This window comes from Drosophila melanogaster, chromosome X, assembly GCF_000001215.4.
Source record: "Drosophila melanogaster chromosome X".
Taxonomy (NCBI): domain Eukaryota; kingdom Metazoa; phylum Arthropoda; class Insecta; order Diptera; family Drosophilidae; genus Drosophila; species Drosophila melanogaster.
The window spans coordinates 20,559,757-20,580,929 of NC_004354.4; the positions used below are offsets into that span (position 1 = coordinate 20,559,757).

The 21,173-nt window shown below is 42.3% G+C and overlaps 2 protein-coding genes across 2 annotated transcripts in view, besides 3 other annotated features; both read left to right on the top strand.

Moving 5' to 3' along the window:
• RunxB (Runt related B) overlaps positions 1 to 7,341 on the top strand; it is a 28,601-nt gene extending 21,260 nt beyond the window's left edge. The window contains exons 5-6 of the mRNA NM_001272816.2: positions 4,992 to 5,153; positions 5,236 to 7,341. Of these exons, the coding sequence (NP_001259745.1) occupies positions 4,992 to 5,153; positions 5,236 to 6,257 (1,184 nt within the window). The 3' untranslated portion in view covers positions 6,258 to 7,341. The remainder of the gene's footprint in view (positions 1 to 4,991; positions 5,154 to 5,235) is intronic.
• A 1,182-nt stretch (positions 7,342 to 8,523) lies between these two features.
• Positions 8,524 to 8,594: a mobile genetic element.
• A 4,492-nt stretch (positions 8,595 to 13,086) lies between these two features.
• Positions 13,087 to 13,143: a mobile genetic element.
• A 1,382-nt stretch (positions 13,144 to 14,525) lies between these two features.
• CG42580 (uncharacterized protein) lies at positions 14,526 to 14,937 on the top strand. The gene has a single exon (NM_001169340.2). The coding sequence runs from the start codon at positions 14,568 to 14,570 to the stop codon at positions 14,865 to 14,867; it is 300 nt and encodes a 99-aa protein (NP_001162811.1). The 5' UTR covers positions 14,526 to 14,567; the 3' UTR covers positions 14,868 to 14,937.
• Positions 14,938 to 16,291: 1,354 nt separating this feature from the next.
• Positions 16,292 to 16,772: a mobile genetic element.
• The last annotated feature ends 4,401 nt before the right edge of the window (positions 16,773 to 21,173 follow it).

The window sequence follows — 21,173 nt, forward strand, 5'->3', positions numbered from 1 at the left end:
CCCCTGATTCGTCGGCGAGGCTCAAAGTGGGAAACAGTAGCGCCACCCCCTTGCCCACCCACCCGTCCGCCCGCCACCGCCTTATTTTGTGGTGAGTTAGGAAACCGGCTGGCTTTTCCTTTTTTTTTCGCCCACTCCTGTTTTTCCAAGGCAACGTCTTGTGGTGAGAAATTGTTGCGCGCCGCTGAGTTTTTTTTCCCTTGTCGTTTTTGTTTTGTTTTTCGTTTTGCTTTTCCTTTTTTGTTTTTTTTTCTTTTCCAGCCGCGCCAGCAGCAGCATTTTCTTGGCCGCACTTCGGGCGCTCTGTTGCCTTTCGTTTTCATTGTGGGCTGCTGGGCGGTTGGGCGGCTTTTCCGGCAATGAGCGGATTTTGCAGCCTTGGCGGCGAAATCGCATTTGCCGTCGGTGGCATAGAAATTTCAGCGCATTTGCCGACGGCAAGTCGGTGGGAGCGGGAAATCTATTAGCGAAAGTACTTGAGATGTATGAATTTATTAGAGGAAAATCTATACTCTAAATCGAGTATGAGGGTTTATCTGATTTATGATATTTTGATTACCGTCTAATTAAAAAATTCTGTGAAACAATAAAAATCAGTCCGTTTCATTGTATATCAAAAACTTCGCTTAGTTTTGCACATAATAAATATATCCTATGAATTTCGAATTTAGAGGAATTTGTCTTTTAAAGTACAATAATTATGTTTAAACCTAAACACGAAATTGTTTTTATAAATCCCTTAGTCGAGGTGGTACTTAAATAATTTTTTAAATTAATAAATTAATTTGGTCACATGGAAATTAATAACTTTACAATATGCCTATGTTAAATCGTTATAATTTGATAAACAACTAAGATATCAATTAAATGTATTATGCAGCTACGATATTGTTCTTCGATCCCAATTTAAGGAGTTTAAATTTTATTTTGTTAACGGAGTAAAGGTGCACAACTTTCTAATTTGATTTTTAAAAAATTATGAAAAATAGGTCAGTAATCCACAAGTTAATTTTATCTATATACATATTAATTATATCTATAATTCTCTGCGTAAAATGAAGTTAAAAATCCAGATACGATTAGTAGAAGTTTAACAAATACTCACAAAAAATCATCGAATCATAAAAGCAATTGATATTAAAATTTCTGCGGATTTAGTGGGTTTCTTGGCCGACCATCGAGTATCCAAGCATTGGTCCAAGTATCCACGACGGCAATAAGCATACGCCCTGTATGCCCGTCGCATACTTGGGCTGCCCATTCAGGCGCCCCGCTCCTCTCCCCAGCTCCTTGCCCCATGGCAACCAACCAGAATCTCCCCACATTGCGGTACCCAAAAATGGGGGCACAAAAAAAAAAAAAGAATATGGAAGAAAGTCCAGAATAAAAGAAAGCGGAGCGAAGGAAAAAGAAAGCCGAAGCGTAGGACGTAGGACTCATGAAAGCTTTTTGCGGCGCACCAATGGCACCGCGTTATGCTCTTACACACACTACGATGGAGACACACACACACACACACACAGATAGACCCACTCATGTACAGGGGGAGGGTCCTGGGAGAGTCCTTGGAAGAGAGAGGAGCGTGGAGAGTGGGAGGCGGCTTTGAGAGTGTCCCAAATGGGAATACACTCACACAGGCTAGCCATCGACGAATACCGTTACGTGAGGCCAAAAGGCCAAAAGGAAAGAAAATGCACAGAAAGAAGCAAAAGGAAATATAAACAGGACGAAGGGAAAAGCGCTGGGAAAGCGGTGAAAAAGCCGAGGAATGGCAAACCCAAAACTGACACCAAAAGCGGCTAACCCTTTATCGCACATAGGGTTTCCTTACAGGACCGCATATTTAGGTTGCAGTTATGGGGTCTTCCTCTTTCTCTTTCTCTCACTCTCTCTCGCCCTCTATCTCTTTCTTTCTCTCGCTGTCTCTGTTCCACTAGCCAACCCCCCTCCCGCCCACATCTATGGCTATGTGTGTGCGCTTTGGACACAGACAGTGGCATACATATGTACATAGTTTTGGGTTACCCAAAATCGACGTGATGTTATATTATATGGAAAACACAATTTGCTCAACGGTCTGCCATCGCCATCGCCACTGCCGCCTTCGCAGTCGCAGTCGCTGCCTCTGCCGCAGTCGCCGTCGGCGTCGACGCCAACTTTAAGTAGCACTCGAAATCGTGGGCGGTAACGATTTCTATATGGGTACAAGGACCTACAGAAACTGACTGAAAAATGGAGGAGTTTGAAAACAGGAGGGGGGGGGGGTTAAGAATGGTCAGGGGTGGCAAAAAATGAGGGGCCACTGTAGGGTTAAGTAAGGGGAACCCCCGACAACGATCCTCTTTATTCTGCGGACTGTTACTATTGCCATTTTGTGTGTGCCACTACAAAATGGGGTGCCATCTGGAGGAGCACCAGAACATACATTTTATAAGTATACAAACCAAAGAGGATATAATAATATTAAATAAGGAAAAAACAATGAGTAATCGTAATGCCTATCTTAAATATTGAGCTTTTTCGCTTATAATTTCTTTATTATTTAAGTATTATAATACAAATGGAGCTTTGTTTGAAGTGAGCTAATTTGCATGAATTAATTTTTGTTATTTACATTATCAGTGCAAGATTAACTTAACTTTAAGGTTTAGTTAAATGTTTTTAATTTAAGACCTAAGGCAAATAATTTAGTTAAATGTTTGTAACTTCAAAGCCAAGGCATGTGGTACAATACCATACAAATTTTCTGGATTGATCAGTGTGCCAATGATACTTACGAGTTTAAAATGGAAGTGAGCATTAAATAAATTTATTGATGTCCTCAAGACACATTTGGCGAGTATTTGCCATATTATTGAGTGTGCAAGTTCAGCACCCACTGGCATTTGTTAATGAAAACGTCTTGAAAGTCTCTTTCAGTGCGAAAGTTTGAAAGGTTCTTTGTCAGACAATAAGTCCTCAAACGAAAGTTGCCATCTCAATGACATCCGTTGCTATATGGAGCTATATATGTATGTATATTGTATATCTATAGGTGCACACCCACCGATTGTTTTTTGCCCGCCTTTGTTTTGACTGAGCAGCAAAAGTTTGCATCAAAAAGACGCCAGACATGGCGAAATGTCGAGATGATGACAACTTCCACTTGTCTTAGTTTGACCCAGTTCGCCCGCATTGTACCGATATCAATGGCTATATATACATATATATATATATATGGAGAGCTATGGCTACAGATATAGCATGGCTATAGGTATACGTACAGGATGCGGATGTGTGCTGTGTAGGCGGGTGGGAATAGGAAAATGTCATGCAGCCATGCCAATCAAGTAATGCAGCAGCAGCCTGAATTTGCAAGACGCTTTTCTTCGAGACATTGGGTGTGGGTGGAAAATCGGGTTGGAAAATTGGGCGTTGGGAGAATGGGTGAGGGGCAAATGGGTCGGACGACTGGTGCTGCAGTGGTTCGTTTGGTTGGTTCGTTGGTGTCACATTTTCGGTGAAATTTTGGTTTGCAAACTTTGGCAAAACTTGGCCAAGTATTTGGCCTCAAGTGTGTTAAAACGAGACGGAGACAAGCCAGCCAGTCCGCCGGCGAAAGAGACGGCTAGCTGGGTGCTTGAAAGAGAGAGAGGGAGAGTGTCGGGCATGTGAGTGTATTGTGGTCGGTCTGCCGCCGGAGAATTCGCCGCTCTACTCTACTCTTCTCTTCTATGTCTCTCGCTCACTCTCTCTTTGACTCAGCTAAGTCTTGGCGTTTTCTTAAGCTTCGGCTCCAATCATCTGCAGTCAGAGAAATTGGCTTAAATCGGTAGAAAAAAAACGTAAGTCGTACAAAAAAAAAGTTATCTCTGGATCACTGCTCTTCCGAAAGACATCTTTAAAAACATTCCTTCCTCTTTCTAGAATACATTGGATATTTATATCTAATTCCAAAGTTCTGGACTAGTTATGTATACAAAAAGATTCGTCGTATTTAATAACAATCTTAAAAGGGAAATATACCTATATTATTAGCCCTTAGTAGGTCCTAAAGATTAAATGATAAATAACACAACGTGGCGTATACGTGATATGTTGCAGTGCTCTTCTTTGGTCCTTTTGGCCCGTTTTTGGCTCTTTCGCCGTCGGCAATGCCTTCAGCCATCTTATTTAGCCTCTCGGGCTGCTCCGACTGCATCTTCCATTACGCTTCCTGGTGTAGGAGGGGTGGGGGGGGGGGGTGCATCCTGCAGGATGCCCGCAACTGTGGGCTGCCACTTGATGGCGGCCACATGGACATGGCCAAGAAGCGGCCGACAGAGACGAAGCGAATGCGAGAGCGGGACGCCACTGGCTGGGGGATAATTTTAATGAATTTATTTAGAAGCTTGTCTTGGGGCAGGTGGCTTCTCTGTACTCACTCGTACATAAGCAGCAATGGCCGCCACTGGAAAATGGGGTAATGACGGCAGGGTGGTGGCCTCCCCTTAAGAGGGATTCCCTTACCAATGTTGTTTTGCTGCAACCGAAATGTGCGGCAGCATTTTTGGTCTTGCACAGTGGGCTATATGTGGTCTAGACGAGGCTTTTGGCTTTCTGCCCCTCATCTTGGCCTTCGTTTTCCGTGCGCTTGGCTCATTTTTTCGGGCTGCGAGATTTCGGTTATTGATCTTGGCATTGCATTTGGTGCTCACGGTGGATTTGCCACCGTTTAGTTTGAATTTTTAGTTTTTGGGGCCTTTTAAACTTTGAACTTCTGGTCTAAAAGGCGTTCTTCTATACGATGAGTATAGCGTATACTTGTATGAACAAGAAAAAGACTACATCATACAGCTTCCGAAGAAATTATTTAAAAATAAAGAAATAGGCAATGCTGCGGGGGCTTTTGAAAAATTTATTTTTGGAAAGTTTTACGGCTTGGAAATTCCCATTTCAATTAAATAATACGGCAATCTGTAGTTTTATATTGTATATTGTATATATATTTTTTTTATTGTATTGTTTTGCAGGATTCGCACACCATCTGGTGGGGATGCACAGCCACCTTCATGCGCCCGACTGGCGCGCCCACATGGCCTTGGGCGGTCGCCCAGCGGCCTTTACCGCCGCCCCCTTTTTTGGCCACCATGCGGCCGCTTTTCCCACCGCCAGTGGTCTGCGTGGATTGAGTGGTTAGTTGACAGGGCGATCCCGCAACCAAATGGCCTAAGCAATATATATATATATATATTAATTTCCCTTTTTTTCCTGCAGGGGACAGCCAGCAGCACCAGCAGCAGCAGCAGCAGCACCAGTTGGCCACTGTGGGGGCGGCACATAGCACCACCAGTCCGGAGGGATCTCCGACCACCACAACCACGAGCGGTACGCAGCTTAGCGCCTTTGTCCAGCCACCAATGACGTCATCGCCACCGCCGGTCACCAGTTTGCAGCATGACAATAATAATAACAACAGCAACAACAACAACAGCAGCAGTCACATTGATGCGGGTTTCGAAAGCGACAGCATTTCGGTAACAGGATCGCCGCGAAAAAGCCTCGGCTCCCCTTTGACCCACGACGAGGAGGAGGCAGAGGCAGAAGCTGAAGCTGAAGCAGAAGCAGAGGCGGAGGCTGAGGAAGCGGAGGTGGGCGGATTAAGTCGGAATGGTGGCGGCATTCAGGGCCCGCTGCACAGCGAAAGTTCCCCGGGCTCGGGTGGCGCCTTCACCGCCCTCATCCAGCGAAGTGGCAAAAATCCCACCGAATTATTCGGCGGCTTTGCCGCTGCAGGTGGAAATCACTTTGCACCCAGCGGTCATAGTTTCAATCCCGCTCTGGCCGCCCAACTCTTCCTGCAAAGTCCCCTCTTGCCGCAATCCAGCCAGTGGCTATATACCCAGCTATATGGCAGCTACAGTGATCTACCCTGGCTGAGGAACGCGGCGGCTGCGGCGGCCGCGAATATAAATCCCGGCCAGGAGAACTCCGGCATACCGCCATTGGGCAGCAATCCCGATCACGATGGCGTTAACCTGATCAAGCGCTGTGTCACACTGATAACCCACAATCCGCCGGACGCGGAGAACGCCAATCCAAACGCCTCGCCGCCGGTCAGCTCCACCAGGCGATCGCCCTCCCCCGTGGAAACCATCGATCTGGACGACGTGAGCACCACATCGCGCTCGGCCAGCGGTTCAAGCGGCCATGGCGGCGGAGTCGGTGGTGGTGGTGCAGTCGGACCCATTAGGACGCGCACACCCAAACCGTCGGCGGATGTCTGGCGTCCCTACTAGCGGCTGGCGGCCGCCTTGCTCGGCACATGTCTGGCGGCCCAAGGTCAAGGGGGCGGCGTCGGAGTTCCCGATGAGCAGGAGGCGGAGCGGGTCACCTAGCTGGTCCACAGCGAGGGGAAATGGGCAGGAAGAGGGCGCAGCAGCGAGCTTGTGGTGTTGTGAATAGTCGCCATATCGCAGCTGGCGGGGATTGCAACTTGAATTTGTTGAGCCATTGGAAGAGCCAAGCAGGATATTCAATTACAACTAAAACTAATAGAAAAGTTTGGCTAGGAACAGGAATTTCATGTAATGCAATAAATTATGTTTGAAATTAAACCGATTTATGTTCGCTTGTCAACAAAATAAATCACAAAAAAAGTAATACCACTTTTATAAACATTTCAAAAATAATTTAAGGACTTGAGCATAATGAAATTAAATGTCTCTTGTCATTCTCATAAATGCTTGATGAATTCATGAATTATTATTTTTCAAAAACAGCACATATGATTTTGAGCCTATTCAGTGAAAAAATCGTTCAAATAATCAAATATATGGCATTTAAAACTCGAAAATCAATTATCAAATGCACCAGATATATGAGAAATTATATCAAAATTACTTCAGATGGCAAAATATCTTTGTTTTTGATCAACTTGAACTTACTAGGCCTCTATTTTCAATTCGGTTATTCGGTTAAATAATTATAACAATAATTTTCAAACGAAATATCAAATAACAAATTCAGGGAGCAACACTCGCGTCAAGTAATTTTGTTTGTTTGTTTTTTTTTATGGTTAACCGTAATGTAAGTGGCTCACATATCGAATTTAAATCAATTAGCATGGCCCTAAGAATCAAATATATATAATTAGTGGAGGGCGGGGCTGACATACATAATACACGAATATATACGAGATCTGTGTACATTGAACATATTTATTGCTCTGTATTTCCCCCTCTTAAATGAATATTGCAACAAATTAAACATAGTTCTTAAGAAAATACCATTTTTTTTTGCAAGACACAAAGAACATGAAAGTATGAAAACGGAATGAAATAATAATATACATTTTAAAATTTATTAAAAATAAATTTAAGCAAAGACATAAAACAAACGGACACTGAATACACAGACATACACAATAACACACCGATTTGTATATAAGGTACTTGAGTAGTGTGCCAAAGATTCGTTAATAAAAATTTCAACTAAAAGTAGTTTCTTTATATGAAGGCATACAACTGAAACCTACAATATAACTAACCGCAAAAAATGCAGATATATATATAGGTCAGGAATGTATCTTTAAACTTTAAGTTTTACATTCAAAGCAAACGATAATGTGGTTGCATCCGCTGATAGCTGACTTTGAAAGGCATACGCTTTCAAATAATTAACTTTGCGAATAATGGAAACTAGGTGTATTATTCACCCCAAGACTGGGAGCCCATTTTTTGAAGGCCTCTTTAAGGGTATGAAAAAATCGAGCAGCCGCAGAAGGAGACGGAAGGCGTGTGAGTGAGAGGCAAAGCGGGGATTTGGATAATCAGCGCCGCCAAGAAAAGCTTTTAAGAAAATTAATTCGCCCCACGCCCAAGTCGCTTGAAGGGGTTAACACAGATATAAAGACGAAAAGGAGAATTGAATTTATTGCCGGGGAGTCTTCGGCGGAGTTTTGGCGCAAATAGAAATCTGGCCCTGTAAAAAGTTTAAATAAATGGTCAAACTTGAAAGCGAAAAAAGCCAAGCAGAAAAATCCAGAAAAGGGTCTCGTCTGAAGGATAGGCAAGGCAAGGAGTGAGACGCAAAGACTGGCAACTTTGAATGTATACTCCTTACAGGGTACAACTTGGCCAAGCCGGCTTATTTAAGTCGTGGGAATAATGAATTAGTTTGTCCACTTTTTCAGTTTTCCATCTCAGGCTAAATGAGCTTGGCAGCGATCCAAAAACGCAGCTCAAAGTGTTATTTTACTTTGCGCTTTCCCGCTTTTCTTTGTCCAATGGAGCATAGAAGCAATTAGCGATTGGCTTCTAAGTAGAGCAAAAAAAAAAAAAAAAGAATGAAAATAAGGGGCTTATTAACGGGTAAACCTTTGGGGATTAACCTAATCGCTCGTGTTAACTTCAGATTATTTATCTTCAACAGGATTTCAATAATATGGCAAGCTGCTGATTTTGATGCGAAAAATCAGACTCTGCGTGGGAAAAGTCTTAGGCGTATTCCTTTCAAATTGTCCTGCCTTTTATTATTTTTATACCCGTTATATTCCTGATCAGTATCTGGCCATGTCTGTCCGTATGAACGCTACGATCTCAGGACCTATGTATTAAAGCTAGAGCGTTGAGATTGATCAATAAGGATGCCAGAGGCCTTCAAACCGCCGAAAGCTGTCATTTTGAATTTATTTTTTTCTCATTCGCACTTCCACTAGTATGAGTATTGAGTATATAATCTTTCAATTGAAAACTCTCCTGTTTCCTTTTTTCCACACAATTTTTTTTTCCAGGTCTCCAAACGCATTTGTCAAGTGTTGCGACTAAGCCCTAAGGCCATATGTGACGTCTGCCAACCCCATTTCTCGGGAGCCCCATTATGGAGATATCATGTGTAAGTAAGAAAAGGTTTATCTAGCGTGCTCGAATCAGAAACAAATGGCAGAAAATTAACGCGGCCTTATGAGTCGGAACTGACAAATCGTCAGGCACATCCTGACCCTGATCCCTGTCGTTAAAATCCGAAAATTAACATACTCAAATGTGAACACTTTTCGTCCCAAAAAAGGCGGCTGAAGAAATTAAAAATGAATAACCTGAAACGAAGGCAATGATGTCCCGTCCTTGGGGGTAGCTTTCCGCTTTCCGTCTTCAGCCCTCCACTTCATCGTCATCAACACAACCTTGTCTCGTGTCACCTTTTCCGACACATCCTCCTGCCGACATCGACATCCTTGTTGTATCCTGCTCATGGTCAATGCTCCTGCCGGACTCAGCTGTATTTTCTGATTCTTTTGAGCGGTATACTCCTTGGTCACAGAGGGCGGTAATTTACCGTGTAGAGAATATACATTGGAACATTGTATTTAAATTGTAAGAATATTTATATTTTACAGTTCTTCTCTTGCTTATAGCAGGTCTTGCAAGGAAACCACATCGTACGATTCCAATATAAGTATGTAACTATTATCATAATTAGTTTTGAAAACTGTATTTCAGATTTTATGATCAATCAGTATGTCAAAGCTAAGTATAATCCCCATAGGTATGTCTCATTCGGTAGACTTGAACATAATTGCCTTTCTTCACAGTCTTGCCCCATAGCTATGTGGCAAAGAAATATTGAATCGGAGTCGAAAATTCCGAGCTGCCTTCCTTCCAATTTGGCCTGACACTAGAAGGAGCCGGGCTCGAGGACCTGCCAGTCTGAAGACGTTGTCCTGGCTACCCGTTTCTGCCTCAAATGATGACTGGCATTTGATGGCGACAAATGTGGGTGGGTGAGTGGTGAGTGGTGAGTGGTGAGTGGTTGGCAATCTTAAGAAATGGCAACGACACAACCTAATAAACTGTTGCCCAGGACGACGAGCATTTGACATTGGCCGGCTTTTAGCCTCCGTCGCTGTGAGCATTTCCACCAGATTGTTGGCAACAAAGGACCAAACTTTCATATCGTGTTTGAGGTTGAACAGGTTCGAAATTAAAGCATCTGCTTCTCTGCGTGAATTTCCCATTTCCACCCATTTTCGTCTGTCGCTCAAGCGTTAAATAGAAAATTTTATGGCCACTCGTTGTGAGTGTTAGTGTCCTGGTAACACACGCACACAATTGTCCACTCGCAGTTAAGGAGGTATGGTAATGTAAATACGCAGGGCTGGAGAAAATACACAGGATAACCCCAACGCCACAGGGATAATATAATATAAGATAAGCTGTGAAGGATAATTTCAGTATTAGCAATCAAATAGTGAGTAGGCTAAATATATTACTATTTAAGCACAATTGCCAACTAGTACCAACCAGAATAGTGTTTGTTCAAGTATGTTTAATAGAAAAACTCAGCAAATTCCGACATCCAAGCATACCCTCATCCCCTCATTTAGACGCCAGTTTAGAGACACACACTCGAACACACATCTTCATTGCAATAAGTGGGCTTTCAATTAACATTTGCCAGCCCCCGGAAAAGCTGCAGTCCCCATTCAAATGCCAAGTAATTTGACTTTATGCCATTCTCAAGCGCCAAAAACTTGTGTGCACATCAGGGGGATGGCAGACAACTTAAGGCCGACAGGATTCACCGTTTGGTGCTAATTATGCCATCATTAGAGACACCCACACAACTCCAACCAACAGCACATGCAATAAATTTGACACCACCCCCTTTTGGAATGGCATCGTGTGACGTCAGTTTATTGCAAATCGTTGGGTATTGGGGTATTTTCCGGTTATTATGACACATTGAAGCACTTGAATGCACTGGGAGAAAATGAGCAACAGCTTCGCATATATGTAGCTTAATTCTTGAGAGTACTTCAATTTGAGTTTACATAACAATTTTGGTGAAATTAATATTTGTTTCATTCATTCATTTCGAAGATGAATGGATAAGATAACTTATCCATGAGTTATCCCACCCTTAATGTCCCACAATTGACTTCGACTTTATTTACGGTGTAGACGCACATTCGAAGGCATGTTCGCAAAATTTTGCATGGGGCACTTGCTATCTAATCACTTGCAGTGCTAATTGCTCGACTTATTATTAATAAATTGCTTAATTGTTGCCGTTGCTGCATTCCACATATTGAGAAATCAAGGGACGACATTTTCCGAGAACGAATATGGAATGCCACGAATGCGAAATGGAAATGAGATAAGTTGTCTTTATCGAATCGGAATCTGAAAATTATTTCAATGGTTTTTAATTGTTGAGCTGTCGTAATTTCATATTAATTGTTTTGTGCATGAGAAATTTAAATTATTGTATAATGTTGTGCACTGCGCATAATTGAAGTCGAATGAATTATTAAAATTCGATTTAAAACAAAAACTTCTCTCTCATTTCCCCACGCGAAAATTGGACGGGATTTCCGCGAAGTACAAGTGAAAGCAGCTACCAACTTTCAACTACCCAGTGAACCAGATTCTTGCCGATTAAAGTGCAATTTTGAACACTTGCCGTGCAATTTTCTCGATTTCACTCGAATGCCCGACACACGGGCGCGGGTTTTCTGGAAGCCAAAATAAACAACAACCAGCAGCCGGCGGAGTCACAAACTTGGTAACGGTTAGGATCGGAAAATGGGAGAGCGGTAACTCGCGTTGGGCGGTGGAGATCGCGGAGCGGGAACGGAAGCGGGAACGGGAACCACAAAACATTTTGTTGGACAGCGAACGGCCGGCAAAGGACATCGAAGCGACAGCGTCGCCTGTAACATGACAGGTGGCCTGGCCGCCCACAGACACCACCCACCACCACCCACTACCACCCAGCACCCATCTAACGCCGCCCCACCCACTTTGCCGCCCACTCTTCCAGCTTTGTCACAGGAACTGTTAATAATGTGCAGCGTGAGCAGGAACGGAACAGAAAATCAGCGTCATTGGCGCACCTACAACATGCGATGTTGCGGTTAGCGACACAACTTCGGGCCCGGAAAATGGAAAAGCTCCCTCGACCCCTCGAACCACCAACGTGACCCAAGCGCCCCAGCTCCGCTCCACGGTTTTTGGGAAAAATAAAAAGGAAAACGGGGCGAAAGGCAGGTCATGAGTGACGGCGCCGCTGCGTCAGCGGCATGTAATTTTCACGGTTTTTCGCAAATACGAAAAACGAAATACGCTAGACGAAAATTCCCTCGCTCCAAAAACTGCCGATCCCTCCGCCAGTTTTTCACTCCAAAACTAAACAGAAATGAGGGGCAAATTGCGCTGAAGCTGGAGTACACTGAAATGGATATATAGTATTGTTGAAATAAGACAAGATGGTATACGACTTTTCAAATATTTTTTCTGTCTCTTAGCTAATTATTAATTTTCAGTCGAATATTTTAGTCAACAGCCATCTTTTCTATATAAAAATATCGTCATATGTAAAATTATTCAGATCCCATTTTATGCGTGATTTCTTATTCGTGGACATGTTAACGCATTTTCCAAAATCGTTTTCAAGCCATTTTCCTTACTATTTTGCATACAGTTTCACGCTGCCGCGAAAAACAACGCGAACTTCTGGACAGAGTGGGCGTGGCTGTTTTGGAGGCGGCGGAAAACAAAGGCCATCCGCAGCTTCATTCCACTGTTCCCTGGCTTTTCCTTTTTTCCAAACCAGCGTGCGTGTGTGTGTGTGTGTGTGTAAGAACGGAAAAGCTGGGGGAAACGCTGTTCAGCGGAAGAGTGGGTGGGAAAATGCGAGGTTCACTGGCTTTTTAGCGCCTCCAATGCAAAACTAAAATTATGCAACGCCACGCCCCCTCCTCAGAGTGTGTGTGTTTGTTGATGTGTGTGTGTGTGTGCATTATAGCGTGCAATTTCTGTGCTTCCTTTCCTGTGAGTGTCATTTAATGAGCGCTGCGGGTCAGGGGTTAAGGGTCAGAGCGGGGTCGCAACTGGGTGGCGATGCAGCTGCAGTTGGACAATGCAACAACGCTTTACAATTTTCATAGGCATTCCATGCATTTTGGTCAGTTTGATGTGGGTTTTCCTTACTCAGTGTCCTGCTCCACTCCGCCTACACTGAGCTAAATCGTTAAAATAGATAGAAAGCTAGCTTCGGCTAGGTGAAGCAAATGCACCCTCTCAGTAATAATATATTTTTAAAAAATATATCTTCCGTATTTCGAATAAGATCGACTCGGCTGTTGATAATGTTTAAAAATATACATATATTCCATATATAGTCCCAAATGGGTCGCTTTAGTGCGTTGGTTGCTTTCGACTGAAATCAATATACCCTGCGCAAGGGTATGACGCAGAAATGAAAAAATGTGTACTCACTTCCCTGCTATCAAGTCAACGAATACTCGGATTCCCTATTTCGCGAGGACCAGGAATGACCACCTCATTCAAGTATTTTTCGGCGAATACACAAACACCAAAACAGGACCAAAAACGGGCGGTGGAAAAAGGGGTCCTTGGGGCCAGGAATGCCCCCATCCACAAAAACCCCTGGACACCCATTGTCGTCGCTAACAATAATGAGTTCGTAATTTGATGTCGCTGCAGAAAAACCATGGCAAGTGCCACTGACAAAAACCATAACTGTTTATTGAAGCGCTTGAGATGAAGGTAATACAAATTGAACACGTTTTTCAAATAATTGTATTTGAAAGAAATGATATGTATTGTATTTTTCAATACACACAAAAAGTTTTAGAAGTGTTCCATAAACACATATTCAAAGCTTAGCTATAAATATATTAATATTTCAAGAAAAATATTGCAATAATGACTTGATTTCTTTGTAAATATAATATTAAAAATGTGTATGTGTACTTAACGAGTATACTGTAGTTTTTAGTAATTTCGCCATTTTGCTGAAAAATTTCTCAGCAAAGTCTGGCATAATGGTCGTTCATTTTGCTTGGTGTGGATTCTCGAACACATTTGGTTGCCTTGATTAGGGAATGTTTTTTTTTTCTAGTGTCGGGGCTTTTCCCCACTCCCAGTACCATCAAACATTACAAAAAAATATGCTGAAAAGAAACATCAGCAGTGGAACGCATACGAAACCGACTCGAACCCAAAACGGCCGTTCATATGTGATTTATCAATGTCCGCTCGTCAGCAGCCATCTATGCAACTAGCCTCAGAGGTTCGGCTCCTTTCACTCCTCTTTTCCACATTTCCACATTTCCACATTTTCAACGTCTCCACAGCTTCCACATTTTCCACACTTCCATCCCCATTCTGTCAGCCGCACATGTTTCCGGCTTAAAATGAGGCAAGTTCAGGGCGGGTATAAACTATTACAAGTGTATCAATTGAATCTTTCAAATAATTAAAGATCAGCTGACATGATAGATGACTTTGCAAGACTGTTTTCTTTTCATACCCGTAGAGTTAAGGGATACACTAGATTCGCTGAAGGGTATGTAACAGGTCGAAGAAACCGGTTCAGACTCTAAACCCCTCATTATGTGCTAGCAACAATATAGGGCAAATAATTTTGCATACGTTTTTAAACATTTTAGATCCAAATTTATTTTCAATCAAGTTGGCTATGCTTTCTTTTGTCATAATATTTCGTTTTGCCGGAATATTTAGTTCACTTTCGTTTCACTACTTGACTGAGAAACAACATCCAGAGCACAATCTAATTCAGAAATGGAAGAGGAGTCGAACGCGAAAGCAAATCCAATTGGAAACAACGAGTCTTTGATGACAGAGGATCCTGAGCAGCCGAGTGGATCGAAGGAGGGTTCGCAGTCCTCAGGGGCTTCTTCATCGACAACTGAAGCTTCATTGAATACGATAAATGTGACTACCCAGAAGAAGCGTTCGCAGTTCCAGCGCATTTATGAGAAACTAGAGGACCTGGAAAGGCAGATGGATCAGTATGAGCAAATGAATGAGCTATTCATTCATCTACTGGCTACAATCCAAGCAGAACTAGAAACAATATAGTATATCCAATTTCTGTTAGCCTATTTCCAAAATACCAATGTATTATCGAATGGTTCAAGTGTTGACGCATAAATATATTATGAGCATCCCATTTAAGGAGCTTTAATTAACACATTGTCTCTTGCATTTTCTTTTTTACTTTCGAAATGCTCTGCTTTGTTATACAGGCGTATTCTTTTTTTTTTTTTTTAAGAAAATTAGCTGAAACAAAATTAATGATGTCTGTCATTTGATTTGATTAAAAATGTAGCCAGCCGAAGGAAATGTCACGACTTGATAGAAATTCAGTGGGACGCACGACATTTTTTGTTTTATTTATTTTTTTTTTTTTTTGGTAATTTTTCTTTATTTACGTGGGGGTCAATTCGATTGCCCAGACATCTTGACTGCGCCATAAATAACATCGAAAATCGGTGGGGAGAATGGGGGGGGGGGGTCACCCGAATCAAACTCAACTTAGCTAAACAAGCCTTAAACGGGCATTATCTGCCGGCCAGCACATTTAATTTCAATAAGCTCGCTTTGGTCAACTTTCCTGGGCCACCTGTGACCAATTTCGATTATGAGACTTGGCAACTTTTTTTCGCCCGGTCTTTGCGTCCTTCTCCCCCGCTTCTTCTGCTTTTCCTACTTTTCCTGCTTTTCACCATTTTTCCCTATTGCTGTTTTTGTTAACTATGTCCCCATCTTGGTTTTTTTTTCTCTTTTTTTGGGTTTTTGAAGACGACCCCAGAGGCGTTGTAAATTTTCGTGCCTCATAAAATTCTCGACCATCCCTTGGACTTTCTTGCGAGTTCATTTTTTCCTTGGCTTTTCCGGTGGGCGGCGATGTGGACGTGTCCGGGAGTGGGAGGCTAATCAGCTTCCGCATTTTTATAGCCCGGACGGACGTGTAACGGAAATCGCAAGTAGCTTAGCCTAATATGCTTTGTGTTCGGCTCTTTATTTATTTATGCCACTTTCACTTTCACTTGGCTGAGGCTTCGTACTCAATGCGTTTTCCATTTTTTTTTTTTTTTTTTTCGGGTCAGCATTTGTTGTTGTCGGTCCGCATCATTTGTTTTGCTCGGCCTCAAATAAATCCAAATAAATAATTCATTTGCCGCCAAGTTTTTCTCAAGATTTTCGCTCATTGATTGCAGCAGGTTCTCGATAAGGCGGCAACATTTTTCAGGGGGCTTGGCTTCTTCACACAGATTAAATGCGCGAATATCGAAATAAAGGTTATGGTAAATGGACTTAAGATTTGTAAGCGACATGAAAATATTGAACACAGAACACATTTCTAGAAAGTGTGTCATAAAGCAACCTCTTTCAACGCATTTAAATACAGCAACAACAATAGTTTTGGCTGAAAAATCGAATAAGATTTGCCATGTCATATTGGTGTTTTATAACTATTTTCACTCTTAAGTTCGAGGGTATACTAGATTCGTTGAAAAGTATGCAACAGACAGAAGGAAGCGTTTCCGACCATACAAAGTATATATATTCTTGATCAGGATCAATAGCCAAGTCGATCTGGCCATGTCCGTATGAACGTCGAGATCTCAGAAACTATAAAAGCTTGAAGGTTGAGATTCAGCATTCAGATTCCAGAGACAAAGACGCAGCTCAAGTTTGTTGACCCATGTTGCCACGCCCACGCCTACAACCGCCATAAGCTGCCTTGCCCACATTTTTGAAAAATGTTTGGATATTTTTTTTTAGAATTTTATTAGTTGTGTATCTATCGATTTGCAAATAACGCCCTAAAGCCACCAAACCGGTCACGCCCACACTTGTAAACAATTTTAAAATTTTTATGAAATTTTGATGATGAAATTTCGCGTTTGCACTCACACTAGCTGAGTAAAGGATATCTGACAGTCGGGAAACTTGACTATAACATTCTCTCTTGTTTTGTATTATTTTATAGACACCTATTTTTCTTGCATACATAGTCATACAATATGGATGTATACAATTTTGAGTCAGGGAAAATGGCAAAGTAAATACATAATTCATGGTGCTCGTCGCGCTTGCTCTCAAGATTAGAAAAATAGTCGGCGAGCTGCAAGGATAACCCCCGATGGGAAGTTGATTGGTATCCTGTAGGTCGTCCTGCCGGTGACTTGTTGACCAATTGTGTGAATTATGTGCCAAGGCGCTGTCTGGCATATCAAGCAAATCGGTCTTTCTTTGAATCCCAAACTACCCCATAAGCCGATTTGCAATCGAGGACCCTATGCGTTTCGCAAATCGCAGGCTCCAATCGCGGGCGGCAATTGAGGAAAATTAATCAAAGTGGCGATGGCTGTCCAAGGATAAAATGATTTATGGGCGAGCAAATAATTTGGACACAAAGGTAACAAATACTTTGATAATCATAAATCACAACAACACGCTCGGCCCTCTCATTCCCGCTGCCATACATCCACCCAGAAACCGCATTTGGGGGGCGTAAGAAAGATAAATGATATTAAATATAGTAGACGGAGATTCCGATTCGTATTCCGGAGGACTGCCATCCTGGCCAAGTTGTTGACCGGCCTAATGTGTGAAACATTTCATTTCAAGGCTGCCAAGCGGCCCAAACAAATTGCCTATTGAATGATTAAAGGTTGCCACAACTGAGGTCTAGGGATGGATCTAAAGTATATTTTGGTCAGAACTTTGGTAATCTATTTATTTACCAATAGTTGCGTTCAGTACTAAAAACATAATGGGTTTTTGTTTTGAATTGACCAATTATATGGCACGATATAATCACGATCACTTGAAATATCGAATAGAACTATCATTGCGTATGGAATCAGGCGTGTCACGAACTCATCACTGGGTCTTCCTCAGTTGTGGACAGGACCTTCATTTCGGGACTCGCGTGCCCGGATCATAAATCATCGGGATTGGGGAACAGGCTCAGGAACATATGAATTAGAAATCGTTACACAGCCTTCTCTCCGGTTTTTCGGGTTCCGGATTTCCTGGCCTCAGAGAAAGGGAACTTGCGCCTGTCAACGGCAGTGTCCTGGCTGCCAGGACGTGTTGACGTGCATGAAATTCTTACGGTAAAGGATTCCATTTCATTTCATTTCGTTTCATTTCATTCGTCTTTCGCTTTGCTTGGCCTGCCGCACGAGCGAATCAGGCCAAAAAAGGGAAAGGATTCTCCGACATCGCCTCACGTACATATACATACATATATTGTCTATAATTTCCCAGCAATTTTGACCAAGGGCTTGAGTTCCTCCATCCCCGCTAGGACTTTTAATTTTTGCCCTCTCCTCCGTTGCCCTGTTTATTAGTCTGCGTTCGGCGGCTGCTCCTTGGCCATAAATCCTGCAACGTGTCTTGCATTCAATTTCCCGCCATCGCCCGCTCTATTTTCCACCCCTCGCCGCGCTTTCCCGCAGTTTTCCACATTGTTTCGCTGGCTTTTATGTCAAAGATTAAGCGGGCTTTAAGTGCTCAAGGTTTTTCCCGTCATGGCCTGCAAAACCAAAAATAGGGCAGAAAAATATTATTTTGTAGGTCCTCCTGTCTTTTTCATTTTCACCAACAATATTTTTGAAATTGCCTGGCATGCGTTCTATGTCGACACTGAGAAAAATGTGCACTTATATTTCGGAGTAGTTGCAAGTAGCTGAGAAAGCATACAAGTTATAAAAGAAGCGTAGTCCTAATTGAAAAAGTTAATATTGTAAAAAGTGATTAAAAAAATTGTATACATTTAAGATTACTAATGAATGGATTAATTTAATTGATTTAAGCTTGCAGATGCGTCGAACGAACACTTTCCAAGTCCCATTTTACCAGCTGAAAAGGACGAAGAACGTTAGACAACAAGTCAAAACCGACAAAAGGAAATGAGTTTGCGAAGGAAAATATGAAAGGGACAACCGCGACGACAGTTAAAACGTGACGAGTCGACAATGGGGTAAAAGATCCTGCTTTTCCCGCTTTTACCGGCGGCACCCGTTTTCCATTTTCCCAGCCATATCCTGCAGACTGTGCAAATATTTGGCATCTCCTATATTCTTGGCCAAAGGAGCCGGAGGCGTTTGGCTCCGGCTCCTGGATATTTGGATTATTTTTTTTTTTTTGTTTTGTTTCTGGCTTGCTCTTATTTTTTTTTTGCTTTTGCTGCAGCCGGCATTTTGTTGTGCTCGAGTTTTTACCGCCAACACAAGATTTAATTAAACCAAAGACTTGATTTATGAACGAAAGGATTCGATGTCCGGGCCGCCGGATTTGGGCGGGGTTGAAAAATGTCGAGTAAAAAGGAGCTGTTTTTGCAATAATGATTTGGGGATGGCTGGAAAAACCAGGAAAGCCCAAGCCCAAGCAGAAGCAAAAGCAGCAGCAGCAGCTGAACGGGCCGTTAAAGGCGGCATTAAACCATGCAACATATAAAGAATTGTTTTTCCCGAACTTCTCCGACGCCGGCAACAATTCCTATTGTTTTAACCCTTTTTTTCCCGTCGTCCTGTTCTCTTCTGTTTTGTGTGTGTTGTGTTGTGTTATGTTGAGTCGTTTTTTATTTGTCCCGCCGCTGCTCGTGCGGAAGTGGATGTGGAAGTGGAAGTGGAATAGGAAGTGGGATTGTGGCCTTTGCCTCGGGCATCGATTTAAGCCAACAGCGAACAAGCCAAGTAAATGCGATATTCAATCGAATTTACGCTAAACCAAATTGGAAATCGCTGGCTTTAAGCCAAGAAGAGCTGGCTTTGCTTTTCTGCATTTAAAAGATCAAACGACAATAGTGAGTAATTTCAAAGGTATATTTCACCACATAAGAGAAACATGTGCATTATTTATTTACTAGATAATAAATAAAAAAATATTGCTTTCCCTTTTACTAGATAATAAATAAAAAATATTGTAAAGCTGAAAGCTGATAATTAACAAGCAATTCAATAAATTTGTTGTAAAATTTGTTGTAAAATATTCCGAAGCGAATGTGGTACTTCATCAAAACCAACAGTGCTTTTCGAGAATCATTTCCACCAGCTAGCCAACCGGATGAGGTGCCTCAAAGCCGTCTTAACACCTGGCTGACCAACTGCACCTCGACATCATCAGTGGATCCTGTGAAGCGAATTATTTTAATAAATCTCTGCCAATCGGTGCGACTGACAACGGAGCATGTGGATTTGATTGTTAATATCTAAGTTCTGGCCACAAGGAACCAAAGGACCAAATCGAACGACCGAAGGAACAGCTGAACAGCTGCCGTTGCCATGGCAGTCCGGCTATAGTTGAGTATATTAATTTGATTTTGCTCAAAAACGAAGCTTTTTTCTTTTGGCCAGAGCCACAAATTGGAATACGCACTAATTGGGCGGGAAGAATTCTGGCTTTCTGGCCGGGTCAGTCCAATACTTGGCATATTTTCTCGATTGCAACATTGCTGGCGAAGTTTTCCATTCTGCCAACCGCCATGCTGGCAAAAAGTTTATAAGTATTTCCACCCCCCCCACCATCTGGCTGCTCATTGTTGGCCACAACCTCAGTTTTTGCTAATTTCGAGTATTGCCATCGTAAATCTTTTCATTAAGAAAACTTTGCATAAGTTTTCCCCGCATGTTCAGCCCCTTTTCTAGTGCCTCTCGGCCCTTGTACCGTTCCTCCAGTTAGCCACTTTCCATTGCCTAGACGCCTTTTCGTCGGCTCGGCGTGTTTTCGTTATTAGTCTGATTAATTTGGCTCTTTTCATAAATTGCCAACAGCTCCCAGCCGCAGCTTCCAAGCCTCTTAGCCATCCGACCATCTCTGCCCGTCCTTAACTGAACTTTCACCCCGCAATTCAGCAGATTCCCGCAAAACAAGGGACTTGAGAAGTCGCTGCGGAAACATAAACAACATGTAAATACCCTTAAATACTTGAGGAACTAGATTACTTGGAGCATTTCGGGACTGCAAGTCAATAATTGTTTTAGCATTTAAATATACATAGATACTCATGCTTTTAGGCTCATAAAATAGAAATAAATTTAAAGATCTATTTTTATTGGAAAGAACTTGGAAGTTTGGTTTCATATTTTTATTAAAATATCAATATAACTTATGTGATGTTGTTATGAATGTTTCAGCATTTTAATAAGGAGTCCTTTTAATGGAATACTACAATAAATATGAATAAACTGACCTCAATAGTTAGTATACCCTTACTTTTGTCTCCATTCATAGGGCAAAACCCAGCAAAAACTCGCTATGAACCTTTTTCCGACTTTCGGACTTGTCCAGCTCCCTTAACCCCTCGTTGCCGGCAGATCGCAAGATATCCTTTTTGAGGAGCGGGCGGCATGAGGTAGTTAAGCAAAC

What these genes read in the sequence shown, in the direction of transcription:
- CG42580 (NM_001169340.2), top strand. Translation starts at nt 14,568, where the DNA reads ATGGAAGAGGAGTCGAACGCGAAAGCAAATCCAATTGGAAACAACGAG.